Source organism: Alligator sinensis, unplaced genomic scaffold (genome assembly GCF_000455745.1).
Source record: "Alligator sinensis unplaced genomic scaffold, ASM45574v1 scaffold858_1, whole genome shotgun sequence".
Taxonomy (NCBI): Eukaryota; Metazoa; Chordata; order Crocodylia; family Alligatoridae; genus Alligator; species Alligator sinensis.
Window position 1 is genome coordinate 1,240,057 of NW_005842079.1, and position 18,214 is coordinate 1,258,270.

The 18,214-nt window shown below is 47.0% G+C and overlaps 1 protein-coding gene across 1 annotated transcript in view; it reads right to left on the reverse strand.

Annotated features, from left to right (window-relative positions):
- CACNA2D2 (calcium voltage-gated channel auxiliary subunit alpha2delta 2) overlaps positions 1-18,214 on the reverse strand; it is a 750,433-nt gene that overhangs the window by 217,575 nt on the left and 514,644 nt on the right. Inside the window, exon 5 of the mRNA XM_025204332.1 lies at positions 14,251-14,295. Coding sequence (XP_025060117.1) covers positions 14,251-14,295 — 45 coding nt within the window. The remainder of the gene's footprint in view (positions 1-14,250; positions 14,296-18,214) is intronic.

Below are 18,214 nucleotides of genomic sequence, written 5' to 3' on the forward strand. Positions count from 1 at the left end.
GAGGTTAGATAAGCATCTAGCTGGGGTCATCTAGACCCAGCAGTCTTTCCTGCCTATGAAGGGGGTCGGACTCGATGATCTATTGAAGTCCCTTCCGACCCTAACGTCTATGAAAAAAAAATTTAGCTCAATGGGAGTTCAGCATAACTAAGGACACAGAATCTAGTCTGCAATGCAGCTCAGGCTTCTTCCCTCCCTAATAAAAAGATTGCAACCGTTCATCAAATTCTGTTGCCTGCATTTTGCTTCCACAGTCTTCATTTGCACCTTTGGATTGGAATCCCATCAGAAACAGTCTCTTTCCTAGGCTTGTACAGCACCTTGCACAATGAGCCCAAATCTCAGCTGAGGCACTTGGGCACTATCAAATATAAATACTTGATCTCTTTGGCTATCCCTCAATACAAGGATGATGTCTGCTGGGAGGGCATTATTGGTGAGCTTTAAGATGGGTGAAGAGTCCTATATGTGCTCTGCAAGTTTTTTCACAGATATAACAGATGGTGCTTTTGCGGGAGGGCAGGGGGCCTCCTGGTGTTGCTCTCTACACTTCTCCTGGATCTGTTGTGCAACAAAAATCATGTCAGTGGTACTGTGTGATAGTCTAAAGCCACACTGGGATTCTGGAAGGACATCTTTGGCAAGGGGGAGGAGGCAATTCAGAAGGATACGAGTAAGAATCTTCCTGGCAACAGAGAGGAGGGCAATGCCTCCATAGTTCCCACACACTGACTTGTCCCCTTTCTTAAAGATGGTCACAATGTTGGCATTCTTTAAGTCAGGTGGAGCTTACTCATTAACCCATATTTTGATGAGAAGTTGGTGAAGTTTTTGCGTTAGGGCTATTCCACCAGCTTTGAAGACCTCTGTGGGAATGCCATCTGGTCCTGGTGCCTTATTGTTCTTGGTCTGAATGACGGCACACCATACCTCCTTGAAGGAAAGGTGATCAGCAAGAGATTCAATTACGGGGTGTTGATGGATGGACTCGATGGTGATGGCTGAGACCTCAGATTCATGGTTGAGTAGAGTACTGAACTGCACCTTCCAGTGTTGTCTGATGGATACACTATCCGTGAGAAAGGTGGAGTCGTCCTGGGATCATAAGGGGGTTGAGCCATTGGATTGTGGCCTGCAGACAGCTTTTATTGCTTGGAAGAAGCTTCTCGTGTCATGTTGATCAGAGAAACTCTGGATCTCTATGCCCTTCACTTGCTACCACTGGTTCTTGATGTCTTATAGCCTCCTCTGAATGACAGCTTTAAGCTAGTGGTAAGCCTCTTGTTTTTGCTGGTTGGAGGGTTCATTTTGCCAACTGCAGAACGTGGTTCTCTTCTGATGGGTAAGTGCTAGGATTTTCCCATTATTCTCATCAAACCAATCTTGGTGATGGTAAGTGGAGTATACAATTGATTCAGTGCATGCCTTGTGAATAACATTCTTAAGTTCTTCCCAATGTTCCTGAATGTCTTTGATGTTATCAGGTAGGAAGAGCCATGCATCTAGCTTGGTCTTGGAGTACCTTGACGTTAAATCTCGTCCGCATTCCTTTTGGTTGTTTACGGTGTTGTGGTGCAAGCTGCATGTCCATGATTGATCTAAGTGGTGGTCTATCCAACAGTCATCTGCACCTCTCAGGACTTGGGTGATACAAACATTGTTATGATCATGGGCTCTGACAATAATGTAGTTAAGAAGGTACCAATGACTGGAGTGTGGGTGTTTCCAAGTGGTCTTATATTTGTCACTCTGCCTGAAGATAGTATTTGTGATGAGCAAGTCATGCTCTGCACATTTGTTGAGGAGGAGGATACTATTGGAATTGACTTTCCCCACCCCTTCTTTCCCAATGGTGCCACTCCAGAGTCCAGAGCGTCACCTAACTCTTGCGCTGAAGTCACTCATGAGGATGAGTGTAACAGGGGGCCTGCTCGGGGCCGATCTTACTCTGGCCCGCCCACCTGTTCCTGGGCCAACTGCCTGCATTCTCTCCCACCATGCCTTGTTGTTATAATTATTTAATAGATGTTAATAAGCAGCAGGCTGCCCATTTTCTGCCCCAATGCCAGGGGGTACTATCTGCAGCTCCATTCCTCCCCTACACCGCAGCCCAAGCCTCACAGATGGCATCACGATGTTCTCACTATCACTGGCCCACACATTGGGCCCCAGAATCCTCTTACTGAACCCCGCCTGGATTCCTCCCCTCAGGCAGCCTCTTCCGCCATCATACCAGGCAACATAGCTCCCTGAACTGCTCCCCCTTCGGGTGTGATCTCCCCACCGGGACCTTCGGCTGTCTAGCCCTGGCCCACCTCCAGGCCAGTTGGAGCCTCAGGCCCTCAGTTCTTGGGTGTTCCTCGTGGTGGGCCCCTCCCAGCCCTTCAACCCTTCCGGTCCTGGCCCCAGCATGGACCAGTCAGGGGAAGCTCAGACAGGCCTGAGTCTATGGCCCTTATTCTTTCGCCATGGGGTCCACCTTCCCGACTCTCCAACAAAGGGGTCATCTGCCTGGTCATGGGGGCTAGGGGTTAAGGCGCCCTGACCCACCTTTCACTAGGGTGGTCACTAGCCTGGCATTTCCTGGGGGCTCCCGCGCCACTCAGAGCCCCACCAGGCCACCCACTCCCCGCAGGGCGCAGTTTTAGGTCATGCCCAGGACCAGGAGCCTCCTATCCTTCCCCTACAGCTCCTCCCTTACCTCCAGATGATACCAGCAGCCCTCCAGCCAGGCCATGTTGTTGCCTCCCCTCCAGCAGCAGAACTGCCCTGTTCATATGGGCAGCCCTGAATCTAAAATGGCTGCCCTCCTCAGGCACCTGCCAGCTGTTGCCTTCTGGACCTTAAAGTGGCAGGTACCTGCAGTGCCTGGCCACAATGAGCTTATCATCCTTGGCAGTGGCAGTCAGGACTGTGTCAAGAGCTCAGTAGAACTGTTCCTTGTTGACTTCTTCATTGTCAAGTGTGGGGGCATATGCACTGATGACCATAGCATACTGGTTGTTACTGAGCTTGAGGTGGAGAGTCATACGGCATTCATTAATGCCCACTGGGATTTCTGAAAGCTGACTAACAATCTTGTTCTTAATGGCAAAGCCAACCCCGTGAATGTGCCTCTCTTTAGGTGACTTTCCTTTCCAAAACAGGTGTAACCACCTCCTTCTTCTTTCAGCTGGCCTTCATCTGCCCAGTAGGTCTCGCTTAGGGCAGCAATATCTATGTCATATCTTGCAAGTTCTCTAGCTACTATAGCAGTTCTTCTTTCAAGACACTCACTGTTTGGGGAGTCCATGAGAGCGCGGACATTCCATGTGGCAAATTTCAGTACTTTATTTTGTTAGTTTCGGCCGGAGGTAGAGTGATCCCACTGGATGCGGCAATCCAGCCAGGAGGGTTTGAGACAGCCTATGTTTAGGGCACCTTTTCTAGCCCCTTCCCCATTCAGGATGAGCAGAGGGGATCCTAATGGGGACTGCTCAGTCACAGCTGTAGCTGCTGAATTGTACTTCTGTCTTGGTAAGTGCAAAATGAACATCACACAACTGCTACCCACACGCAGATTTGTGATAGGGACACTCAGAGATCACAGTTCCTGACCCCACCGCCACTTGTCTGCCGACGCAGGACTTGGTTCGTGGGAGATGTTAACATCCCTGGCAGAGACCTGCACATGACATCTTTTAATGTGGAGAAGCCAATGTGCAAGCAACAACCACACAAACTTGACAGGAAGGAGCCCCAGTGGCAAGGATGTCCAAGACAACCGGAGACCTCCATCCCACTTCAGCCCTCATTCACCTTCACAGCCACAGAGAACCAGCAGGTCCTCAGGTATGCCTGTTCCACCACTGAGGTCTTCAGGAGTTTGGACCATGCTTAGACTGGGAGCCTGCCTTAAACCTGTTCACTGGGGGAGGCTCTACCAGGAGTACAAGACTCCAGATGACATAGCTCTGAGGGTCATTAGAACACACAAGCCACTCCACCAAGACAAGGTTACGGTCCAAGAAGAGGATAAATACTTGCTAACAAAGCACATTTGACCCCCTCAAAGCCAGTCCTATTCTTCCCTTGGCACTACACTGTCATGGGTCCATGCCTTAAGCTCATCTTTATCCTTAACTACAGCTCAGTTGCACAGGTTGTAAAGCTGCTCTCAGAAGTAGAGATGGCCCCAAACCAGAACTCTTTAACTTTCAAGCCAAGATTGGATGCTTTATTTTACAAGAGATTCTCTTGCCTACCTGGCCCTTGTGGACTTTATGCAGGAGCTCACTAGCCTGTGCTTTGCAGGTCAGATATACGAATCATAATGAGAGGTGTGGGAATAGTTGATTTTTCAGTGTTACAGCTAAACCAAAAGCCAAAAAAAAAATTATTTCAGGTTAATTCAAACCAAAAATGTTTCTTTTTAAAATGAAATCAAGCTAAGTTTCTAACTAAAATATTGCTTCTAAATGAAAAGCCAAAGAAAATAAAGTGTTTTGACTTTTCCAAAATTCCATCCCTGCCCCTTTTCTGAAGTTGAAACTGTTGATTGAATCCAAACCCAAATTGTAAATAGTTTCTCTTACACTGAAAACTGCATTTTTTGGCAAAATATTATATGGAAAATGTTGTCCAGCTCTATTCATAATAATCATAATATTCATAATGGCATTAAACCCTACATATTTTTGGACAGAAGGGATCTGAGATCCTAGCCCATTCCCATCCCTATGGTTTCTGGTAGCACTTAACCCCCTAAGGCAGAGCTTTCCAAACTGTGTGCCGTGACACATTAGTGTGTCGGCGGCAGTGTGTAGGTGTGTCGCGCGGAATGCAGAAAATTTTGCGGAAGGGCACCGCGGAGCTCCCTTACTCGTGTCTGCTTCCCTTGGCCCCTCCCCCGGAACTGAATTACTGTGTCGCGAAATGATGCATGTCTAAAAAGTGTGTCACCAACATGAAAAGTCTGGAAAGCTCTGCCCTAAGAAGCACATTCTCAGTTCATCTCTCAAGATCTTCACGCCTGAGGCTGAACTCTAATCAGAGCTACTCATGAAATAAGGACACCACTGAATCCAAACATGAACCACACCCTTCCTTAAACTCCAACCCAATTTAAATGTCTGGGTGCTTGTCCACATAATTGGCATTTACCTGCTAAAAATGCTCCTGGTTTAATTTTCCTTACTTAGTTTATGACTACAAATTAAGTAACGCGGATGTGATGTACCACGCCAGATTCACACAGAAATTCAAATAGCAGTTCCTTAGGCCACATGTAACCTCACCCCCTGCAAATACATGACTTGATTTAATACGGAAATGCCTTTGTGCCTGTTCTTGGACCAGCAGCAGTTCATGACAAATGGATGATAACACCAAAGCAAGGATGTGCTGGTGTCAAGGAGACAATATATTGCAATGCTGCTGTATGGGAAATGCATCTTTAGCACAAACGCTCCCTGGCACTGTAGGGAACAACAGGCTTGATCATGAGGTGGCACCCTTGTGGCCTTCTTCAGAGGCAGCTTGAAGGAGGTCTGAGCCAGTGGAGCTTAACCTATCTGGCGCAGGGCTGGTCTACAGGCCAGATCTCATTGGCAAGGTCAGTCTATTGGCTGGATCCTATGCAGGATGAGATGCAGGGCTGATCTGCAGGTGAGATCTAGCACACCAGATCTGGTCATGGAGCTACCCCATGCACCAGATCCAGCTGTGGATGAACCCCACATGCCAGATCTAGGTGCAGACTGATTCTATGTGTTGGCACAATCTCGTGAATGGGACCATATCAGCTGGCCCATGTAGCTTCCCACAGGGTCTGGAAATTTGTCAGCAGAGGAGTAGTGGCAGTGTAAATTGCCACAGCTCTGGAACCAATTAATGCTGCTACTGCTCCCCTGCTGCCAAATTTCTGGACCTATGAACTGGATGACATGGCTCCATGGGTCAGATGCAGCCCTCAGGCTGGAGGTTGAGCACCACTGGTCTAGGCTGATGTGAGCTACAGTTTTTTCCAGTACCCTGAGCCAGTTAGCTGCAGCAGCTTGGGGCTCCTTCCCACCCAATGATACACAACCTGCCCTGTTCCACCTTGGCAAGTGACCTGCTTAATCTAAAGTAGTCCATGCAAACTTCAGTTGGTATTCCTTACATGCCAAGAGGCTGGAGGGAGGGGCAGCGTGCAAAAAACCAGGAAGGGAAAGGTGGTGGAAGGTCAAGTTGAGAGTGATTACTTTAGCAGATTCCTTCTTCTGGCTCCTTGGCAGACAACTGATATCATGTCAGGCTCCTGCCACTCAGACTCAGGACTGAACTCTGGGCTCATGTGGCAGAGCTGTAGCAGAGAGTGAATGCAAGTTCAAAGGAATCTGAGTATAACCTACTCTTACAGAATCCAAGGGACTGTGGCAGGAAGGGGGAGAGGCTAAGTTGGGATAATTTACATACTGAGAACACCAGATCTTCATCTGCCCCCTGAATGAGGCTCGTAGTCTTTGGGGGCAGTAGTGGGGTCCTAGAAGAATAATTGATGCTCTAATGCTGGAGTGCGCCCTGAAGTGCAACCGTGCTTTTTCAGGAAGTCAACCATCCCTTCCTGTCTGGGGCCAGTGACAGCAATACAAATTGTTCCAGTCCTGAGTCCTCCCACAACGCAGAAGTGGGAAGCTTTTATTTCTGGAATCTAGTGTTACTCCATGTAATTCACCCTGCAAGTGAGGAGAAAGTTGAAAGGCCAGGAGTGTATCAGGGACAGGAAGGGGAAGGAAACAGAGAAAAAGCAGAGCGCTCCTCAAATAGAGGGCTGTGTGATGACTGGGGCTGGGAGACCTTGGAGCCCGTGACAGTTTGTTCCCTCAGTTAGGAAGAAGCATTAACAAAGAACGGACTAGAATGGCAAGGTCAAGGAAAGCCATGCACTGCATCTCTTTACATGAGGGACTGCAGCACAATTATACAACCTGCCAGTGATGGAAATGGCAGCTTTCAGGTTTGTAGGATCTGCCATGTGCACAGTCACTCTTTTAGGAGCTTAATTTCCTCCACAGCTATAAACAGTGAGGCACAGAGAAAGGGAAACCTATCTGGAAGCTGTGCTATTTCTAGACTTGCTGTATCTACAGCTACAACTTTCACACTCGGCTTCTTGTATATAAAAGGTTAGAGTGAGAAGATGTCTGTTGTGATTTCTCACGTTGACTAGTCATTTATACAAATGCACGAGGCAGGATAAAAAGATAGGGAAGTGAATCAAAGCTTATGTGTGTCAAGCTAAGGCATGGAGCTGGAACACTGGGTGATACTCAGGGATCATAACACTAGAAAGGTCCAATACAATGATGTCGTCAGTCCGTACCTACAAATGTGTAGTAGCTGCTCTGTCCCAGCCATAAAAGGAGCAACTGCAAAAAGGTCTGACTGATTTTGATAATTGTGGACCTTAATGATTTACCACTGATCTGTGGCAAAAAAATTAACACAATAGTGTGTTATGGGATAATGGGCCAGATCTTTCAGCAGTGTCAACCTGCACAGCTCCACTGACTGCAACAAAGTGGTACAGATTTACACCAGTCGGGGATCTGTCCCAGAAAAGGTTGGCTCCAGTTATGGTCTGAACACTGTCCCTTGCCATAAACACAATAATAAAGTCAGGAAAATAACCATAATTTTCAATCGCTCCACCAGTGGTATCCAGCAGAGAATGTTAGTTGAGCGCTACTCTATGAATAAACATTGCCTCCCTCGCTGGAGAGGAGAGGCAAAAAGTTCCTGACTTCTGTAAACATTTGGAGTATCATGAGGTCCTTGAGCGAGTCTTCTGGTATACGCAGCTCAGCTGGGAAAAAAAATTAAATTAAATTAAAAGCATGTTGAAGATGAGAGCAGAGCTGAAGTGCAGGCAAAATGAATGGGAAACGCAGTTCTATTTTTCCCCACATTTAAGCCTAGCATGAGACTCATGAATAAAGTCACAGTTTCACTGAATAGCCATTGTCTATTAGAACTAACTTCATTTCAGGGAGCTCATGCTCAATTTAAATCTGAAAAATGGAACTAAATAAAGAAAAGATGGGTTTTGCTACTTGGTTCAATTGCATGCATCCTGATATCATTTTTTTAAAAATCTCATCATCATCTTTTCTTTCTTTTATTTTGGTTGGAATTAAATTATCTGGGATTTAATTGGGAAGCAGTAATAGTGTTAATAGCTAGTGTCCTATCCATGGAAAATTATAAGCGTTTTCAATAGGGTACCGAAAATCTTGATATAAATAAAAAAATAAGAGAGGTGAAGCCCAAATGGGAAGCGATTCAGAACACTGCCATTGGCATAGATACAAACCACTGCCTTTGTTTGTTTCACTGGCCAGAAATTAAGTTCCTTTTGGTCCCCGCATTGTTAAGACAGCCACTAGCTTTTCACAAGCAGTGATGTCTAGTGTGCGGGGCAGAGCCCTTATAAGGATCTGAAGCTACAAGGCATCACCACCCATAGCAGCATCCTCCCACTCATACTTGATCAATCTGCACCCCGGTGTTGAAAGATGCAGATGTTCCAGTAGAGACAATTTACTCCTGGGAACAGAAAAACAGCAATTCCCACTGTTCCCCAAGGGCTGCACAAAAACCCACAGCAAACCTGCTGGAGCAATTTGAGCAAACCCTCTTTGAGCAATATCCTGGAGCAGTCCATTTCTCAAGCACCCTAGGCCTACAACCCCGTGAATATCCTTGCTAACATTGTAGGCACCCTCACCTATTGGAAAGCAGATTGGTTCTTGTATTCAGGATAGCCTTCTATCATAGGGGTCTAACATCTTCTGTTAGCACAGTCAGGGGCCTGGATGAATTCCATGTGACTTTGGTTGAAAGCACATCCGACTACTTAAGCCAAAGCACATGAGAAAATAATAAACAGGTTCTTCCCAGGAGATGCCCAGATCTCAATTCTCAGGAACTGCTGTAGGCCAAGTCTCAAGTAAGTTGTGGAAGTGAAAGCTTTAGATAGGCTTGCATGGTGTTTCAGTGCCCCTGCTTCATGACAGTGCTGCCAGTCAGTGGCTGGCTATCACCCCAAAACAAGAAGGTTTATATTCCTCAGGTTTTTTAATCCCATATAATGGGATGCTCTTATTGCTCATGTAAATTTCTAATCCCCCTCGCTCCCCTCCACCTGAGCCTGCTGGCCCACACCCCTACCGACTCCACTCCAGCGGGGAAAAGTCTGGCAGGGGCTGTTCCGCCCCCGCCAGGCATACCAGCTGTGTCCCCACCTGGGTTTCCCACCCCTAGCCCTTTGTCAGCCAGCCCTCACTGCTTTGGCTAGACAGCAGAGGGGCAGGGCCAACCCTGCTTTCCTTGAGCAGACAGCAAAGCCCAGGCCAGGGCCGCAAAGCATCCAGGGTGCTGGGGGACTACGGTTTAACTTGAACCAGGAAGGGGTCTGGGACAGAAGTTTCATAAACTGGTTTGATCTAAATCATTTAAGTCTGGTACTACATTCAACCAGGTTTATCTTAAACCAGTTTTAGCCATTTTGAAATTGGTTTATGTGCATTGAACTTTTCTGTTTTGTTACAGGTTTAAACCAGTTTCTGATGACTTAACCCAGTTTATGTGTAACTCCTGTCCCTAACCCTAGTGCTAGCTGATGCTAAGTACTTTGGAAAATCAGGTCCTGTACTTAGACTGGGCCAGCAACAGACTTGGTGCCTCTGTTTCCCCTCTGCAATTTAATAATAATATTAGTCCTTCAACACAGAGGGATGCTGTAATACTAATTTCATTACTGGTGGCAAGGCCCACTTTACAGCGATGATGATGACATAGAAAAGTCCATGATGAAAGGAATAATTCTGTCTTCAGAGCAGGGTTTGAATATAGTGCAGTAAATAAATGCCCCGACACTACGTACACAATGAAGAGAAAGCAAAACATCAACAAATTTCTCATTGAGAACTGTTTCCTTTGTTTAAAAATGGCAAACTCTCTGATTAACACTCCCCCACACAAATTCTGATTTAAAAACCCCAAATCTGTGTTTTCCACAATTAAAATGACACACCGCTATATATAAGAGAGAGAGAGAGAAAGAGAGAGAGAGAGAGAGCTATAAATAGCCACAGTTTCCCATGGTTTTCTTCCTTAAAGAGGAAGATCCATGTTTTTCTCCTTCAAATAAGAAAATCCACATTTTTCTGCAGCAAATGGAAAACCTGGATTGCTGCTGAGTACTAAGGGGAGGGGAGGGAAGGGTTTGGGGGCTAAACAGTATGAGATCATAAAAGTAAAGACTGTGCCCCAGACTCAATCCAGCATGAAAAATTTCAGCTAAATGTTTATGATTTGGGAACACTCTAAGCAACTGAATATAAAGTCTTATGCTGGGTAGTGTCAGGCAACCTTAACTATGGGTATCACTGCTTGAGTCACCAATGATCCTTATCCAATGTGATTTTAAACATCTTAGCTGATGATAGAGCTGCCATGTCTCCTTGAAGGTAATTTGAGATCAGTAAGAACATGAATGATGCAAATATGGCCCTCTGTAGTTAAGAGATCTGTGTATAAAAAAACAAAGCCTTATCTTCTCTTTCATGAAAACATCTCCCTCACCTCTGCTTTTCCTCTCCCAAAATATTCAGAGGGGCTGACAGAGTCTCCGATTTCCCCTAAAAGGAAGTCATGCCTGCTTGCCATTTGTCATCACCATTTATTGATTCCTCCAGTAGCAAGTTCCTGTCAAACTTCCTATTCCCAGGACAGAAGGGGCAGGCTGTGTGACTCCCTGCTGCGTCAGCAAGGGAAAATGGTGCCACAGCTTTTGTCAGCGGCTGCACTTTGAAGAAATTGATCTTATCTGATCTGAACTGGCCCTCAGGCACTCTTCTTTCTTGTTATTTCAAAGCTGCTGTGACGGAAGAGCTAGATCTGAATATACGATGCGGTGTTTGGAACTAAACTGCTTAATGTTTGTATAAATTCTAGAGCTGGATGAATCCCATTTCTCAGGCCAAGCCCAGGTCTTTGATTGGCTCAGAATCCAGCCTCCCTTTCTGGATGTATAAATATATAATATAAATATAAAGTATTCAGTGAGTAGTTTGAATAAATCAGTTTCAGGCAATGATGGATGGTTTGTAAGCTGCTCACTGCAGCTTTTTCTTATTCAGGATTTGTGGTGTGAGACTGTTCACGTGACTTCATTTCTGCCTCCATATTGGGCAACTTGAAGCATGTTAGAAATATAACAAAAAGGAAATCCCACAATTTACTACAAATTCACTGAACTTTCAGGATTTGCAAATGTTCTCATGGGTGAGTGAGGAATTAAACCAACCTTGCGCATCAGGGAATTTCACAACCGCTCAGGACTGTGTCCCGGTTTCACTGTCCTCTGCTCGGTCCAGCAGAGCTCTTCTTGACTTCAAACACAGTATACTCACAAACATAGGAAGGAAAATCTGGGTAAGGTCATCAGGATCTGGCCTTCTGTAAATAAACCGTCATGCTGTCTTGGCATTCACAGAAAGCAACGCTTCTCACTGCTGTCTAGGCAATGCTTAGTCAGGCTTTGTGCTGCTAACATGGCTAGGCAGCCATTTTTTACGTAGAATAATTATTCAGAAATGTTCATATGCTGTCATAGTGTGGATCCATCTTACTAGAGAGACTGTCCCCCCCTTTTCCCTCGCATTCCCCTCTAGTCCCTTCACCTTCCACTGAGCTCACCTCACAAGCTTTGCAGCCGCCCCAGTAACTGAGTATTTGGAGAGCAGTCCCAGGAAAGACATCGTTTTAACTTCTTTTGTCACAATGTTGGACCAAAAACCACACAAGCGACATGCCATCTGCAGCCGACCAACAGGTGTTCCACAGGCCATAGATGGAGAACCGCTGACGTGGCCCCTAGCCACGTAGTGGAGTAAATGTGGAACCACAGGACAGAGCCTCAGCTCGTGTTAACTGATACTGTCCCTTTGTCTTCAGTGGAGCTAAACTGATTTGCCCCAGTTGAGGGGCTGAACCATCAGTGAACAGCATCATGATTTGACATGATGCCTAGAAAGTGCAGTGGCACTGTTATTTGCCTTCTTCTGCTGGTTCTGCTCCCTTTCCTGTGGTTACAGAGACCCAGACACAGTGAAGCAAATGCTTGTGGGTGAGGGAGTGGGTAGGTTTAAGGAACTTGCACGGGAAGGTTTGCATCACTGGATGCTAGGGAACTTGACACTCCTCAGCTTGGTGGAGGGAATGGGGCAGGCAGATCCTGAGCTAATTCCTCCCCTCCTACATGTGGCGTCTGCTGAAACTGCTGCTGTGCCTAGACAGCATGACTCACGCAGGTCACAAGCAGAAGGCGATCCTGAATTTACAACACACAACATATGTTTTCGGCCTGGCTCAAGCTCTACTGCTCTTCCAGGTGAATGGGCATGGGCAAAGATTTATGACCCTTCAGGGTAGACTGAGTTTGGGGTTGGCAACTTCCTGGATTCGATCCATTTCTGCATTTGGGGAGGGGAGCATAAAGCTAAACTGCTAAGCTGCCAGCTCCATCCCTTCTGCCCAGTCCAACTTGACCCCTTGCTGCACACTAGGACAAAATCAAACCTGTCACCAGTACTGGGGTATCGGCTGCACACTGTCTGAGGTCTCAACTGCTTGTCTCTGTGTTAAGGAATGCCTCGGATACTGGGGGACTGGGCTGGGACTGTGGCTCTAAAATCAGGACAGCTTGTATATCACCTCCAACTGCTCCTTGCCACAAGCACCTTCCACTCCAAAGGCAGTCTGAGTGGCAGTGGAGGCCAACAGAGGGCTCTGCCTGCGCATGAGAGCTGGGAGTGCAGTTACTTGGAGGAAGTGACATAGAGCATTTGGCTCACAAGGGTCTGTCTCAGTCAAACCCCATCATCTCTCGCTGTTTCCAGATTTGACAGCCCTAGAGAGGGAAGCAGCAGCAGGGTGGCAGGGTCGCCAGAATGTCAGCAGAAGCAGCGGGGCCTAACCCATGACGCAGGAGTGTCACCTCCAGCAGCGAGGGAAGCTCCATCTCCAGGGCCCTTTGTTCCTTGACTTCTCTGCTGAGGGTGGAAATAAGTGTCTGTGCAGCACCAGAGCTCTTGTGATGTGGAACCTCCTCAAAGGGAATCAAAATCATGCATGCTACAGAAAAGCAAAGGGATGGCAACAATCTGCATTAACTGCTGGCAGGGGCAGGCATGGCAAAGGCTATTTACTGTCCCACACCTTCCTGAGATGTTCCCTCCCCTATCTTCAGTGCCAACCCCATAAAGTCTATGGGGAAGCAGCTCTGTGAGAAGCAGAAGCCAATGCTGCCTTATGGCTTCCATCCAACTTGGAGGGCACGTTGAGTGCACCTTCCCCACTGCAACAGCTCACAGCTGAGAGGATAATCAAGCAGACTGTCTGACTTTTATAGAGCAACTCTCCTCATGAAGGATCCCAAGGTACTTTACAAGCTTCATACCCAGGTAACCTATCACCTTCCAGTAAAATGCAGCCACCTCTGGGGTAAAACAGGGCAACAGCTAATGCTTGTGAAGTGCTTTGAACAGACAAAGCACCGTTTAAGTGCTATCATCACAAAAGTATCTGGCAAATGCCGACCCCCTTGGGAGCCCAGGGAAATTCAAGCTGTCTGGTTTATATTTAAAGCACTGATTGCCAGAATCACAGGATGGCTTTGCCGGGAGGGGGGCTAGAGAATTAGATTCAGTCTCTAATTAAAGCTTTGCTCTTCATTTGAATTTCAGATGCCAGCTTTAATTTTAGAAACTTTCTTAGGCAGTGAAGTGACTTCCCTGAGCAAAAGTGCACCTGGCTCTGGCTGACGGGCCACTGAAGCCTGGGCACAGGCTCACACGGGACAGCAGGGCAGGGCTTTGTGTGGAACAGAAGGGGTATACGAAAAAGAAGAGGAATCCTCCCCAGGCTGCGGGTTGGAGGTGACCTACTGGGTGGAGTGGCTTTTGAAGACCCTAGGAGGTCCTCTTTGTAGGTGACAGAGCAAGAAAAGCAGGCCCCCAACTCAAGTTACGTATGCTCTCTCTTCTCCCCTTAGTCCCCAGACCTGAGCTCTGCTATGTCCACAGCTTCCTCAGTAGCACAATGCCCTGCATGTGTGTAGGAAGTGCATGAGAAGGGCAGACAGAGGAGAGCATCAGTCCACATGTACCCTCTGCTCATGACACAGCTAGGACATGTGACCGAGGGTGCAGAGATTGTACTTACATATTCGGTGTCTGCCTTGGAGTCGTAGTATTCAATATCGTCCTCCTGCAGAGAAAAAGGGAGAGGACCGATTAGCTTAACACACAACTCAGGATGGCAGGACACAAGCCCTCTATCACCCACATGCTCAGAGGGACTGTGCATTTTTGCTGCCTGTCTGTATGGGACGTATGCTACAAAGACAAATAGAAACATGGTATTGCTTAGAAGGAATTTCCCGAAGGATATATGGGAACTTTAAAACAATCCAACCCTTGACCCACTGCACTGATAGGAGCTGGCCTTTGGCTTCCCCCTTTCCCCTTAGACATTTTTTCCAGTTTCTAAAACTGTGTGTTAATTGTAGCACTTGCTTTACCGGAACAGACTCAGCACCAGTGTCAGCAGAGGAGAGGTGCCTACCACCTTTACTCCTGCCTGGCCTTCTGCTGACATCATGATGCATCTTCACAAGAGGCTACGATGTCACTTGTCCTTTCACCATTACTACTACAGCCTTGATGACATTGCCTTACATTATCAAAGAGGGGCTGTGATGCTACAGCCCACAAAAAAGTCAGTTGTGAAGTTACAGCCATAAAGAAAGCTGCTTTACTTCAACCACAAGTTACTGGTCCTGAGGCAGGAATTGCTGGGAGAAATCTATGGTCTGTATTATGCAGTCCAGTATTCTCTTATAGCCTTAAAATCTAAGATGCTATGAAAACTTGCACAAGGATCCTCTGTGATGAGGGGACATCCCATGATAGAGGATCCTTGTTCAAGTTTTCATGTCATCCTAGATTTTAAAGGCACAAGAGAGCATTGGTGCATGCTGGTGGGGGCAGGCTAGAAGAGTCAAGTACTCTTCTTCCCAGACCTAACAACAGCAGAAGCAACCAGACTGAAAAAATAGAGAGCAGTTTCATCATTTCCATGGAGAAATACGTGCCATTAATTTGGGGTATTTAGAAACTATTTACGCAAAAAGGTCTGCTCCTATTCCTCTTCCCTGTGCGCTAGGACATGCAGCAGCTGATAAAATTCATAAAGAGGTAGGCAATTCAGAGAGCAGTAATACTGTCAAAATAGAATTTTATATTCCATCAAAAGGGGTAATTAAAGGGCACTCAGAGAATCTATTCTGCATGCAGGGCTGCGAGCCTGAATGAAGCAGCGAAGGCAGCGCGCGCCGTGCTAACATGTCTGCCATTCAATCAGCCTTCCCCAGCCGCTGCACAAAGCCATCTTTCTTTCCCAGAGCTATGAATGCACAGACAGAGTTTTATTATTATTACTATTATTATTTAAAGAGGAAATTGATCTGTGCTGAAAACAGCAGGTCAGGCGAGAAACTCTACCCACTCTTATGGGAATCTCAATCCTATCCCCCCCCACAACATGGGCACATCTGTGACAGAAGCCCCATGGGCCCTTCTTAGCAAAGTGGCTCACGCCAAGTCCCATGACAAAGCTATGAAAATGTATGGATGTGGCAGAAGGGGCTGCCTAAAAATGCACGTCAGCTTGGCTGTTAGAGTTTTCTGCAGGGACTGGCCCTTTCTGCAGCCAGCTTGGTCAGTGATGGGGCTTCTGGAGCACAAAGGCAAGAAAACATACTTTGGGGGCATCTGAGGCAGTCACCACACATCCAACCTGTCCTTGAGTCTGTGATCAGCAGAGGCTGAGCAAGCAGAAGATGCTGGTTGGACAGAGGGATAGCAGGACATCTTGTCTTTGTGGCCTGCTGCAAAAAGGAACTGGCGATGTTGGGGGATCTGCATGGGACTCCTGTGTGTCTCTGGATGCACTAAGGGTAGGGGAGAGGGAGATAGCAGCTGCTGCAGGAGCAGGAGAGGATGAGAATCAGAGCTCTGGGACATAGGGACAAACCTGCATGTCGTGCTGCACAGAAGAACCAAGAATGATCGATGGCTACTGTACTGTTTGTGTCTGATCAAGGGTGCCCACTGCCTATTTATTCCTGGTAATGGCAATGGAGGAATATCCCAAGGGCTGCAGGATTATCTCCACCATAGGGTGAGGGGTGAGTGTTAAAACCCTCTATTGCCAAGCAGAAGCCCCACCTGCAAAGGGCTGAGAACTATGTAGGATTGATGAGCATACAAAAAACAGTCTGGGAGCACTGTTTGGGTGCTCATGTATTGGCATAGCCCCTGGCTGCTTGGGCTAAAAACTCCTCTCTTTCAGATGTGGAGGGAGCAGAGAGGCTGTATGGAGCTGTAAGCAAAGAGCAGAAGGGCAGGATTTCCACTGTGGGGGGAGCACACAGCCCCAAGTTGCAGTGTGTGCTGTACATAAGGCCAGGGCACAACATTCAGCTCAGGGCATAAGAATGTGGGCAGAACTGCTTCACTTCCCCTTGTGCCTCAACTGCAAGAGCACAGGTTTAGCTCTAAGCCAGAGCTTTTCAAACTGTGCGCCACGACACATTAGTGTGTCGGCGGCAGTGTGTAGGTGTGTCGCGCGAAATGCAGAAAATTTTGCGGAAGGGCACCGCAGAGCTCCCTTACTCACGTCTGCTTCCCTTGGCCTCTCCCCCAGAACTGAATTACTGTGTCGCAAAATGATGCATGTCTAAAAAGTGTGTCACCAACATGAAAAGTTTGGAAAGCTGTCTAAGCAGTTTGGATGCAGCAGCACGATGTTGCAGATAGAAAAGAATGATGAGCTCAATGGTAGCCCATATTTCATGGCATATATGGGGCTGCACGCAGGGCTCTGAATATGGATTGGTCAGTCCTGGGCACTGTCTGGTCATGGGCAGAATCAAGAGTTATCAGGTTAATATAAATAAAAAAAAGACTGTCCTTAAAGACATTACTTTCACTGTTGCAATTTTAGTATGCACAATGGCTTTGAGGGTAAATGCACCTAGTGGTTTTGTGTGTCCAAGTTCACATGCCTGAAAAGGGGCTTGGCTGTCACTGGTGAGCCCTCAGCAATACCTGAAAATCAGACCCCTTTGCTGTGCTTCAAGTTCAACACACAAAATAACTGATCCGTTTTGAAAACCTTGGTTAGTGCTTTGCATTTATAAGCGCTGTACATACTACACAGGAGTAGTTCCATCCACTGCAGCCATATCAAGGTAGAATCTGGCAACCTTCTGACAGCACATGGCAATAACAGTGCACAGCAGTTTAGGACAGGTAATGAAGAAGAATGTTAAACATTCAATAGAGACTAAAGGGGGGACATTTAGGAGGACAAAATGTAATGATCTTGTTTAGGATCTTTAACAACTGAAGTAGTCATGGCTGTATCTAAGAGATGTCAAGTCAGTAACACAGTGCCCAAGACCATCAAGCTCTGGCATTGGTTCAGTATTCACACAGAGGGATAAATATGCCCTGTTGAATGACCAATTTCATAAACAGCTTGTCAGTAGGTGCATCTATACATGCAATTAATGCAGCGCAATAAACTCTGGTGCAGTTTGAACCAGAGTAAACTGTTCCTGGGTGCAGTATCTCATAGTTTCATAGTAGCTAGGGTCAGGAGGGACCTGAGCAGATCATCTAGCCTGACCCCCTGCCACAGGCAGGAATGAATGCTGGGTTCACAAGACCCCAGACAGGTGATCGTCCAACCTCCTCTTGAATTTGCCCGAGGTAGGGGTGAGGACCACTTCCCTGGGAAGTTGGTTCCAGATTTTGGCCACCCTAACTGTAAAATATTGCCTTCTGATCTCTAACCTAAACCTATTGTCCATCAGCTTATGACCATTGTTCCTTGTCACCCCAGGTGGTGCTGGGGAGAAAAGGGCTCTGCCTATTTGCTGTTGATCTCCCCTGATGAGTCTGTAGGCAGCCACCAGGTCCCCCCTCAGTCTCCTCTCGCTGAGGCTGAACAGGTTCAGGTCCCTCAGTCTCTCCTCGTAGGGCCTGTCCTGCTGTCCTCTCACCAAGTGGGTGGCCCTCCTCTGAACCCTCTCCAGGCTGGCCACATCCCTTTTGAAGTG